General features: G+C 43.9%; 1 protein-coding gene across 1 annotated transcript in view; it reads left to right on the top strand.

Moving 5' to 3' along the window:
• The window catches only part of T265_03214 (hypothetical protein), a gene marked incomplete at both ends in the record, with an annotated part of 6,172 nt that extends 2,062 nt beyond the window's left edge, over positions 1–4,110 (top strand). Inside the window, one exon of the mRNA XM_009167633.1 lies at positions 2,449–4,110. Coding sequence (XP_009165897.1) covers positions 2,449–4,110 — 1,662 coding nt within the window. The remainder of the gene's footprint in view (positions 1–2,448) is intronic.
• Between the last annotated feature and the right edge of the window lie 8,995 nt (positions 4,111–13,105).

Genomic DNA, 13,105 nt, shown 5'->3' with positions numbered 1-13,105 from the left:
GGTCCAACTCGCCCCCCCTGCAAAACAACTTACTCTTTGGAGATGTAAGACGCGCGCTGAAACATCTTCAGTGTGCCAGTTAGTGTAGTCTATGGAGACAAGTAATCAGCAGTCAGGAAAGCGATATCCACCATATAATCCATTGACTGATCTCTTCAGACATGATTTCGATACCCACTTTCATGGTCATTTGCAACATGCATCCTATGAAAAATTCGGCGACAAAATTGAACAAAAGAGAGAGTAGAGATAATCCAGACGAATTCTACTAGTTGTGTGCAGGATTTTGGGCAATTCATTGTATACGCCAACTCGACTGCCAGTATGGGGGTAAGGAATACGATGAAAGTTTATTTTCAGGCCCGATGGAGACGCGGGTGTAATGGTGGCAATTCGGAAATGCTTCCAATGTATCGATCCTTCAAAATGCAATAATAGCGAGGACCACCTAACCCACGGTTTTCTCGCAGATGTCCAGTTTACACTTAAAGGTTAGCACGTTCAGCTCATTTGCGGCATGGAGGGAGTCTTCACTAAGCTGTTGTAATTCACTGTGTTGTGGGAACATTTAGTGGGGATGCTGCGTTGACCAAAGCACTCACGCGAGTACGCATGATGGCGATCTAGAGAGCAGACTGGAATTTCTTCGGTATTCTATTCAACCTATGAATGTGGATACTTTCCGTTGTGTTTACGAGTGAAGTAGTTTCTCGCCAACTGCTCTCGCTCGCACACTAATTTGGTTCTGGCGGGAGACTCAAATGAATCCAGCCGAATCTCTCAAGTGTGGTTATCTGCACGTATAGCACAAGGTTGACAAACACTGACGGGCTGCATCGACCTGATGAACACCAAGAAGGGAGAAAACAGTCGTTGTCTGAAAAGTTTTCGGTAAATTCTCAAATGGTGTGTTACACGTAGAAGTGGTGTTTCATTTGCATGTCAATTTGTCCATTACTCATTTTTGGGACTCGGTCAGGTTCAAACCGGTGAAGAACTCATATTTGGCACGACACAAAGCCCACTGTCTGATATAGATTCATCTAGTGGAAAACAATCGGGCAATTTCCATCCCCACTGTTTTAAGCTTCCTAAAGACACGTGCTCCAGAGCCGCGTACGACTTATGAGACTGACGACATAGCTGCTTTAGTGTGGTGCCACCTCACTCGTCTCAGGTTTCTCGCCAATTTTTGGAAATAAGTCAGCATCAACCAACTAAATGGTTATCAAAATCACCATGGCTCAATATGAACATTTTTTCTCTAGAGATACACAGAGCCTACAGTCTACGAGAACAGGCTCAATACTCTCGACCAACTGCGAAAATACAAGCAAGCACTGTCATGCGGTAGCACGAACTACGGTTGATGCTCCGAATTAATTTAGGTAGCAAATGAGTAGTCCATTGTCGCCCAAACAGCTATGGGCCTCAAATTTTCTAGCAACTTCAGTAAGCTGCTTCAGCTAATATGCATCCGGATTTATCTATAAACCGGATAACGTACTTCGGTTTGGTGTGTGCATCCTAACAGAACCGTTTTGTGAAGCGTACATTACATTTCTGCTAACCGGTAGTCACACAGAAATTCGGGTAGTTTGTTTCGTTGAACCTCAGCGTTTTAGTGTTTTCCATTGACTTACATTTTAAGTAAAACTCGAATAATTTAAGACATTCAACATGCTAATTCGAAAGTGTACAACTGTCTGAACTGAAATCATTTTCATTTTCACGTCCTTCATCGAAATATTACGTGCAGCAGTATTTGCTGTCCATTGTCGTCAAACTTCTTTCTGAGAGCATGTTTAAATAAGCAGACACGGGAGCACAAAGACATTCCATCGCACTGGCCGACTGACAATCGGTTCATACATTCCGAGGCGAATTGTTTTATTTACTCTTCAAGGGGTTTTATGGGAGACGGGATGGTGGAGCTAGAGTTAACTAGCATGCACTCAGTTTTATGGGTTTTTGTGTAAGCACTGGTATCTGCTTAGCTACCTGCAAAATCAACCAATAAACTAGACCAAACGACACAGCCTGCGTTCCGAACGTTAAGGTTTGTTCTCACAGTAAATCGTATCACGGAACGATTCAGAAGATAAAACTTCGTGGTCGTTGCAGCTGACATAACATTAACTTGTTCATCCCTGACCGAGATGCTCCTGTGGTTAGAGCGCGAATTTACTAACCGGACTTTCGGTGGTTCGAACCGGACCCCTGCATCTCTCTATTTTTGGGCAACCCAGCGGTATCCCAGCACTCGTACTTCCTTCACGTAGCAAGACAGCTGAAGACTCAAAGGGTGTCACAGCTGAACGATTTTTATCCCCGTTTCCAATGAACGACAGGTAATCCGTTCATTAGTTTCCTGCTTCTCGCACTAAGATTGTTTGGCTTTTCGTTATCTCTGTGTTTCATTTTGCCTTATTTTATTTGCTGTTTCAGATTTGCTACATTCTTACAAGAACTAAGTCAGATGGTGCGGGCAAGAACAATAACAAAACAAACAAAGACACCGCTAAGGATAGTACACAAGAAATGAACTACAAGGCAGATGGGTCGAGAACTGCAATGAGCACTGAGCAGCTGGCCCCATTTCATCTGGCTCCAGGAAAATCCATCCTTTCCCTGTCTGGCAATAGACTGGAGACGAATGGAAACAACGAAACCATCGTACTGCAAAGAAGGACAAAGAGACCTAAAACGCGCTTTGCCCCGACAAAAACGATTACTTCAAATTTTGAGACCATTTTAACACATGATACAAGTCTGACTATACCAAATGCTCACCAGCTGAATCAAGAACAGGACGCCTGCATGCATCACCGCCAGAGAAGAGTTAGGTTAGACCCAAATGAAAGCGAACCTAAAGGCCGTAGCCGCTCATGGACCCCAGCCAAGTCCAATTTTGAGATAAACTCCGATACACTCGAACCTCTGTTCAGAGGCCAGGAGTTTAAGCAACCGAATAACCTGATCGAATGCAGAGATGTGTGTCAACTCTGCCAACCTTGTGTGGCGACTATGGAGTTAAACAGCCCATATCCGACGGAACCACGTTCGCCATCTCAGAATGTGATGACTGGCTCCAGACATCAGAGACACCCACAGACATGCCAAGTGTGTCAGGAACATTTGAATGCATTAAGATCTCAACGACCTGGCACCGGCAATCCTTCTCCTCCAAACACCGGTCTTTCCCAAACTTTGTTTTGCAATCATCCTGAAATGGGACAAACCAATCAACCTAGCTCTAACCCTATGGGCGGAAACGAATGCACTCTCGTGAACAATTTTCAAACCCCACAGTATATTCAGAGAGGACTTAGGGGACAGGGGAACATAGAAGATAAATTCACTACCACCACTCTTTGCCACCCACTCTGTGGCCAGGTACAGTATGCTTACCAAGACGGACGCTTGGTGCTTGTTCCTCAAATAGGGTTGACTACATCGATATGTACAAAGCCAGAAGTTGTTGATCACAAGCTCTCCGATGATATCAAAACATTTCTTTCGCCTACAAAATTATCGCAAAGTTTGGAGGAAGAGGTACAAGAAATTCGTAAGGTTGTGCGCACCTTTCTTTCTCGAGTATCGAAAAAGGATACAGAGAATGTGATTTTGCGTGAATGGCGAATGGTGGCCCTCGTCCTAGACCGGATATTTTTCCTTTCTTATCTTGTGATTCACCTTTGTGCTGCAATCGGACTACTCATACCAAGCTCTCACGAGGCGAATGTGATCGGCTTTATGCGGGATTATCGACTGAAAAATTACAATGCCACATTCACAGATGAGGAAGCTGCTGCTTTGTCGCCGCTTGCCTTAAGGCCGTTCGATCGAGCAGCCTCGGGGGCTGGTGTGTCACCAGATCGAGAGGAAAACGTTGACGGTATAGTGCCTGTGGGAAATGTGGAGGCTGCAACTAAATCATCTCGCGCCTCCACAAGCGAAGACAACTCCTTGTTGTCACCATACCAGCGACTGGTAGACAAGCAGGGTGAACCAAATCCAGACAGACCGGTAACAGGATCATTTCATCAGTACCCACAGTCTGACCCTCAGCAGTCTCCCAAAACCTCAGGGTCTGTTGACAAAACTTGAAGTTTCACCGATAGTGCTGCTGTTCAGAAGCCGCAACAATGAAACTGAACAGCTCTTCAAGGTTGTGCGGGATTGTTCACGCCCAAATTATTCTTATCCTTTCTTTTTTCTAAACTGTCCAGCTCAACGTGTGATTTTCAATCTTATGGTTGTGGAACATAAAAACAAATCGGTTGTGGTAATCTTCCAAGTTCCATTTGCTATGATGCTTTTTACGGAGACAATTTTAATTCCTTGCTGCATAACACAAGGGAATCTAGTGTGTGGATCAGACCATTGAACACACCACACAGGGAACATACGTGTTCCTTGGGATGTGTTTTGTTTTTTCTACACAATTGTCATACACGTGAACAGGAAATTATATGCGCATAGATAGATTAACTAGTATGTGATTATGCTTTGGGTGTGTTTTACCCGTATTTATATCTCTATTGCTCCCACTGATAAATGTTTGTAAAAGACTGCGCTAAACTAGTCTTCTTTGAGGTAGACAGTTTGCAGGACTGATTACATTAGTGCCATTTCTCCCGATTCCAGTGATGCGGTGCTCCCTATTGAACCAATTTGTCTTATATGACCGCATAAAAATCTGCCCTCAAGATGCGACTGTTCGTTTATGTTTCAAAAATGATCTTGTGGCATGTGTTTTGCTTTAGAAAGGATAAGAAATGAATTACACCTAGAAAGCACTGAATGCATTGTAAATTTGATACAAAAGAGATGAAGCTTCACATGGTCTTGGAGCCAGTCCCTTCTACGTAAGTCCAAACCATTGAACATTTGTGTGACACTAAATTCTGTCCGACTGCGGAAGTCTTATGATAAACCCAAGTTAGCCGTTAGTTATCTGAATACATTAAAGTCAGAGTTTCAACGTATCAGTATGTTATAAACCAGCTAGCTTGTTCTGGTGATGATGCAGCTTGCACGCTCGATACTCTCTTGCACGAATTTGGCTCTGAACGTAGCCGCGGAAGGACCCCAAATAGCTAAACGCATCCAGGCAGCATGACGAAAAAGCCTCATTTAAAAACTTGTGGGAGAATAGCAAATGAAGCGGGTGGTTTGGTATTCTGTAAGATTCATAATTTGCGACTACTTGATGTCTGCTGTGGCTTTTCGTGAAAGGACACCGGTCGCAGAAGTTGACAAGTTGACAAGAGTCTGGTAGCAGTAGACGGATGGTACTAGTGCTATCTGAACAGCAGCGATAATTCATCCATCTTTGAAAATACCTCTAGCCACCATCCTGGATTTTGAAAATAGTCAACCATTCATCTATTTTTGGCTACAGAACGTGTGCTAGAGATGGACTGCCCGGAACCGCTTCCGTGGGTGGTGACAGATCCGTCAAATTTGGGAGTATGGGAATTGGATACCCTGTTTGGTCTATTGCTATCCCACTGTTCATGAGCACAACCCACCATACCTATTTAAACCCCCTCGTTATGACACGAGACTTACCTAGAAAAAAGGAAAAGCTTTCTCATGATGAGTTTTCCGACACCAGTGACGTTGCCAGTTAACTCGAATGTGTGGCTAAGAGAGTGATGAGTTGAACCGTTTTGAGAACTACCGTGCTACATACTCTGCATTCTTCGTATGTGGACAGACTGATGAAAACATTATCACCATTACCCGTACAGCTCATTGGGAGGTGTTCCGTGTTCAGTCCGGTACAAAACGCGTGTGTGAGGGTGCTGCGAGAAATGGAAAGCAGAGGTACTCTGTTTGTTCACCGAGGATGTCAAATAGATTACAAAAGTTTCGTCACTACTCTAGGAGTCATCATCACTGTGCGTACTGGCGAATTCCATGACAAAAACGCAACATTGCAAGTGATTACATTTATAGTATTAAATTTGAAATTCGAAAAGCTCAGTCTTGAAAGGTACGATGGCGATTTCGTTTGCTGTTTGATATACAGGAAATTGTATTTTACAATCAAATTCCAAATGACTTCACTCCTTAAGGTAAACGCTAAATTTCCAATTTCAATTTTCAATGTCGTGCAGATATTCGATCCCCGATGACTTCACGTTCCATTTATTGAACTTTATGTGTTATCTTAATCTGCTTTACAGAAGTACTCTTGAATGCCCATCACCATCCTGCAATGTATGGAACGCCGCTGCAATGTGAATAGTTCTACATTCACGATTTGTTGATATCATTACTTCTTTCTGTGATGTTCGGTTTTTGAAGCGTCGGGTGTATACAGCGTAAACGAACCCACTCCAAAATAAAAAAGACTGCAAAGTAAGAGACGTTGCATACTACTGAATCATGCTCTTCTAAGCCAAAAAATAGAGCTAGATGTCTTCATAGAGGAAACTACTCACAAGGTTGCTGAAAACTCTTCGACAGCCCACGACCGGTTTCGCCCTTCTTGGGGCTCATCAGGTAGGCGCAGTCCCTGAGTTTCCGTCAACCTTAGGTGTCTTTCATGTGTGTTGGAAATTATGAGGAAGCTTAGACATATTCACTTGTAAGTAAGAAACAGCAGCATTGTTTGATGCCTGTTGGAGCGCAGCACCCTAAAATTGTTGAGCTTTGTAATTAGTTTGAATTCGACAAAATGGAACCCGTTAAATACGTTCGGCGGTGTTTCTGGAGTTCCGTACACGATAAAGATTGATCTTACATTTTTAAACTAGTCGACTCTGCTGATACAAGCGCAAGAAGTCAAGGAAACAACATGGCTCTCTTCTAAAATGATGACAGAGACCAGCATTTGTTCAATTCAGAAAAAAAATTCATCCTACCTAGTTCGTTGCTTTTTTGCTCACGAGATTAAACTTTCAACTTGTTGAGCTCTTCCCCAGGTTCGATGGTCAGCATGAACAGCGCATTAGAGTGGAGAGACAGGCGGTCTTTTACAAGGTTCAATGGGAACAAAAGGTTGCGTTCAAATCACCCAAGCGTAGATAGTAACGATAAAGATAGTAGATGCAGCCCTATCAAGAGAGTCCTAGAACGCCTGAATAAACTTAGTGAGTGCGCCCGTCGTACAAGGTACCACCAATTAGCGTGTTTCTAAGTTAAACTATAGAACTGAGAAAACTTTTGTGAAAAAAGGGAGCATAATCATGGGCCTGAGCTATCATTACATCACATCCACGTTATGCATCTGATAGTGTGGTGAAAATCCGACCTGGAACATTCACAAAACAACTTTATCAAAGCTGTTTTCACTAGGAGTATGATATCGTGTATGCAAACATAGCATTCGTGTAGTGAAATTACTTGCGGCTATACTGTGGGTGTCGAAAGGGTACTCGCAAGTTAGTTCTTGACGAACAAGCTTTCTCAGCATTCAACCGACTGAAATCCTGCTTGACTCACTCGACGTTCTTGCATTATATTCCATCCGATCCATACACCAACTTGTAACTCGCCACAGATGCCTCGCAAGAAGCAGTCGGTGCAGTCCTTCAGACAATAAAAGATGCAGAATTTCAACCTCTCTCATTCTTTTCAAGACGTCTGCAGCCCGCACAAACCCGTTACAGCACGTTTGGGCGAGAATTATTAGCTATGTATCTGGCAATACGCCATTTTCGACATCTTTTAGAGGGTCGATATTTCTCAGTTTTGACGTCCGATCGATATTCTCCCCGAGAAAGTCGGCAGCTGGCATATATATCTCAATTTACGACTGACATCCGTTATATTGAAGGCAAATCAAATGTAGTTGCTGATGCACTTTCACGTATGCAGACTGATTCTCTAGGTTTTACAGAGTTTCGCTTATCTGAGCTGGCTGTACATCAAAAGAGTGATACTGAACTTGTGCAGTCTTCTTTTCCGTCGCTAAAGTTACAACAACTTCCTATATCCAATTCAACCGAAAGTGTCACGTGCGATGTCTCCACAGGTTCTTCCAGACCATTTATACCTGCTTCACTCCGTTGGGTGACTTTCAATCAGTTACATAATTTGTCGCATTCATGTATCCGAGCTACTCGGGAGCTTATCAGTGGCAGGTTTGTGTGGCCTAATATGAATATGGACATCACTAGGTGGGCTCGTGAATGCATTGCGTGTCAAAAGAGCAAAGTCCATCGACATACTGTTACTCCTCTCGGTCATTTTTCCAGCCTGATAGTCGGTTCAACCATGTTCATATAGACCTTGTTGGCCCGTGGCCTCCGTCACACAATTTTTCGTATGTTTTCACATGCATTGATCGTTTTACACGCTGGCCTATCGCCGTGCCGATCAAAGACACACTCCGAAACCGTGGCTCAAGCTTTTCTCGAGTACGGAGTACGAACAACAATCACTACGGACCGCGGTCCACAGTTCCAGTCTTCGCTCTTTCGAGACCTTAGCCGTCTCCTTGGCTCGACGCACATCCACACTACCGCTTACCAGCCGTGTGCCAACGGTTTAGTCGAGCGTTTCCATCGGCAGCTGAAGGCAGCATTGATTGCTCACGGTAATCCTTAAAAATGGGCAGAGGATCTCCCCCTCGTACTTTTGGGGATCCGACCTGCAGTGAAAGAGGATTTAGGCTGTTCGACCGCCGAAATGGTTTACGGCAGCCCTCTCCGACTCTCCGGCGAGTTTGTTGCTGAGCCGAAGGAAGCAGTGAGAATAGACCCAACAATGTATGTTGATCGTTTACGCTCCTTTGTGAGAAATCTCAGAGCTCAACCAACGCGTTTACATACTCGTGCATCACAAATCTCCCCAGTGCTAAAATATTGTGACTTCGTTTTCGTTAGGGTTGATCAGGTGAAGAAACCGTTACAGCCACCGTACGTCAGCCCATACCGCGTTATTTCGCGCCAACCTAAATATTTCGTCATCGACAAAGTTGTTCAAGATACCGTCAGCGTCGATCGACTAAAAGTAGCGCACGTTGATCCCACCGTATACTCTCCTATCAACCTATCACAACGCTTATCTACGCCTGCGCTTAACACGAACGACATAGCAGCTCAAAAGCCGGATAACTTACAGCCAGTGGTTCATACTCGTTCTGGTAGAAAAGTGACTTGGCCAGCGAAGCTACACAATTACATATCTTAGTAGCGTTCCTTGTCGAGCGTTTATTTTGTTTATGCAACGCTCTAGGGGGGAATTCTATGGTGATCCTTCTGACCATTGTACATTGGTACTTTCTTTGTAACTTATCATTACTCAAATTGTACCACTTTCTCTCTCACTAAATCTCAGCTTATTCCTCTTCTCTTCATACCGAATAACTTTTGTTTAAATGAAAGCAAAGAAATATGGATGCACACACACAATACAAATTCTGTACGTCGTGAAAGGCTTGGTCCCTTCTTGCTGTGTCGAATTACGCTGTCAGTGAATTAACGAGCGGTGATCTTCCTTTCAGAATACGACGGGATAGAAATTATCTAGGAATATATTAAGGAAGATTCCAGGAAGGAGATCGATTCGGATTTATTGTGGTGGTAATAACTAACTGTAACAAAGAACTGTGAGTTGTATCATCTCGCCTATTTTACTCACTTGATTTAACTACTTTGAACTGGTATTTGCTAGCGTTATCCACTACACGCTCAGTCCAACCACAAACTATCAATCGCCATTGCTAGAAGTGTGTGATATAGGATTGCAGAACTCTTGAAGAGAAAGGCAAACAAATCCTCCTCTCCAAAAGATTGGTCGGGTACTCTCAGACGTTTAAAACGGGACAGAAAATCCCCTTCACAATGTCTGACAAGGAAAATGCTAAAGTCGTGATGAGTTGCGAAATCTGATGACAATTCAGTCGACCATCTAGCTACAGTGCATTAGAGGCTTATTGACACCTACAATATCAAAGCCGCAGGAAACAAAATAAAACTGCAGGTGTCACAGTATCCTCGTGGCATCACACCCAAACTAGGACAATCTATTAGTACACAGGTGATGGTAGCCATAATACAAATCAGAAGGCATATGTGCACTAATAGGAGTTTTTAGTATGGTTGCGACACGTATAAAAATAAATACAGTGCGAAATGGGAGCGAGTCAAAAAAAAGGGGAACTTATCATCTGAGCGTCCCATGGTGAAAGTCCGGACGGCAAGAACGTGTTTTATCCGCAGTTTGGCTGCTACGCGTATTCCATGGTTGTCCGTGGACTTGGAGTGTTTGGCTGACCCCTTGCTCCCAGCGCGCGCGCGCGTCTGTGTATGCTGACTGTGTTCTGTTGCCCTATATGTAGGTCCGTTCGCGTATACGTGGGCGCGTCAGCACATGAGTGGTTGCTACGCTCACTAGACGGTGCAGACAACCGACGTCTGATGAGTCACCTTAATGTGACGTGGTGGCGGTCATGACAAAGAGACAATTCTCGTGATGCAGTGAGCGACTGTGAGCTGAACCGTCAAGTATGTGGGTGACTGGTTGCTATAATTCCTTGTGCTTTGTCTGGCATCCGAATCAAACAACCTGGTCAGATTTTGTGCAGTATCAAAAATACACAAAAGTAGTACTTTACTAAGTTCGATCATGGAGTATAGAGATTATTCCACGTACAAATCATCCGAATATCTTGCTACTATAGAAACCACTTCAACAGAATATGGTGAGTTAGGTTCCCGATTCGCATGGTTTAGCGTAAACCAAGTGACTCTTGGTGAAGATGAGACTTTCATCAGTCTCGATATTGTTTTGTTTTCACTGGTGTCCACCGCTGATAGCTTACAGTACCCAAGATAACTTCTAGGGGATGATAAAACGTTGAATAGTCCTAATTGCTCTCCGCAGAGGAAATCACACAAGACTGGGAATCATGCTTACGATCTAACGTAGGCATATTTAAGCATAGAATTTACCAACAGAATGATGACTTTGCCATTAATTCTTTTGTTTTAACCAGCACTTTTTAGCATAGCCTCAATCTCAGACACACAGCAATTTCGGCAATCACTCGAAAGTTTGTCTGAACTACGTCGATGGCGTATTACTTGAGCCAGTTGGATCTCAGCACCTTATACAACTCCATTAGCCACACTGTCGAACACTAGAGACAACCCAGCAACACTCTTCTTAGTCGTAAAGTCTCTTTGACCCTTGATCACTTTAAAACCATAGTTCACTAGAACCAATCAGCTTGCTACGTAAATTCATTGAGTTCGGAGAGAACAAACAACCGCGCACTGGTCAGCCGAGTGAATTAGATTACTGGTAACAACTTTGTCTTAAAGCAAGATCACTCATATTAAACAAACGTTCGGAAACCAATGTTATAGAATAGGTTTGATGGAGTGTACACTTCAGTCGCTCAGCCCTACAGGACACAATATGATTGAATGTTGAACCAGTTGATACGGTGAGGATTCTCTATCAGCAGACCACAGCTAGAATCATTCGTTGTGTACCCGCCAGTTTCAACATGCATGGAACCTTCCAAATGAGTAAAATACTGTAGAGACAACTGTTTCGCATAAAAGAACTGCTTCAGCCTGGTGACTGTGTCAACTGCCTACAGGACTGAGTCTACCGACTGTGACTATGTTTACATTGGGCAAACACGCGGAAAACTGAAGGTTCGAAAAATCGAACACAAAGGGTACTTTCGAGTTGCTTGGTGAAACGAGAGCGAACTGAGTAAAGTTAGTCAGCTACCGCACTGTACTTAGTAGCTTAGAACCATCGGCTTGAAATCGCGACATATAAGCACGGAGGTGCTACGCTGAATCAACTGGTATTAATATAACGCCCTCCTGCGCTAACGGAACTAACGGTATTGAGTTGTCTGCCAGCCTCCTAATTCAACACGCCAATGTGACTCAGCAGCGACAGCTTGGTCCCAAGATGAGATGGGAAGTATGCATACAGTGTAACGCAAGCTCGCGTAACAGTGTAACACAAACAGGAGTCAAATGACGCAATAATTACAGCGCAAATGACTGTCTGTTGGCCAGTCTTGGACTAAGTACACCGGGGTTTTAATGTCGTCATTTATCCCTTGACGTAGGTGGCCCTCTGGTTTCAATACGTCGGTAGTTAAAATCAATACAGCCACCAGTATTTTCACTGTATCAGCTGCAGTCCGCGATATTACTCATATAACTAAGTAGAAACGTGTTCTCCGGAATGCCGAGAAGTGATATCACTTGTGAGGATTGGATTAGCTGAATCAGGATAGATGCAGTATAGTACGTGATACGGTCCCAGTGAATATTATTGAGTATTTGTAGTGTGAAAAGAAGTAAGAGTGTAGGTGTGGTGAGTCACCTCCTCCTGGTGCAAACTGGGTACCATCTGGGCAGCTCTGACATCAATCTCAGTGAGCTAAGAGTTGAGCAGATTCAGACAGAACTAACTGTCCTGTATGGTTTCAATGTGCTGGTTACGATATACAATGTACGAAACGAATTATCTGACGCCTTCGCACCGACCAGTACACAGGAGATATTTGTGGGGTTCATGGGTGAGATATGTGGCAGGTGCTGCAAATCCAAAGCTCAACTGGAAGCCCATCATCGTGTTCAGAACAATGAAAGTGTTGGTACGAACATGGTCACCCAATTGGCCTGTGCTGATTGTTCCCGCCTTTTTCCCACGAAGATTGGCCTAAGTCAACACCACTGGCACGCATGCCCCACCTAGAATAACGCCGAAAAACTTGGTCGAGTGAAAAATTTCGGTGTTGGAGGGTCACAACAAGAGTCACAATGGCTCTTGTTAAGAATTTATATCCGTCTTGCGACAGGCACATCGCCTATTGATGAAATTGGAGTGGTGTTTTCCAGGTTGATCGGCTAGCAGTATTAAAAGCAGGTTACATGGGCGTAACTGGCAGGCACAATTGCATAAAACTTCATCTGGTGTACCTCACCAAACCATCGGCGGCCTATTTGTCAGAAACTGACGACTATATCGTCTGGTTTGAACAAACCGTGAACTGAGCCATGTCATTCTTGGAATCCCATCCTCATAGTTCGCTTGCTAGTATTGGTCTTCTAGGATGTGCCTTCTTTGAGGAGGTCAGAGCACCCACTACGACGTCATTCAGCGAACC

This window comes from Opisthorchis viverrini, assembly GCF_000715545.1.
Source record: "Opisthorchis viverrini unplaced genomic scaffold opera_v5_44, whole genome shotgun sequence".
NCBI classification, from domain to species: Eukaryota; Metazoa; Platyhelminthes; class Trematoda; order Opisthorchiida; family Opisthorchiidae; genus Opisthorchis; species Opisthorchis viverrini.
Note: the sequence above shows the minus strand (reverse complement) of the source record. Positions and strands in the feature narration are given on the sequence as shown.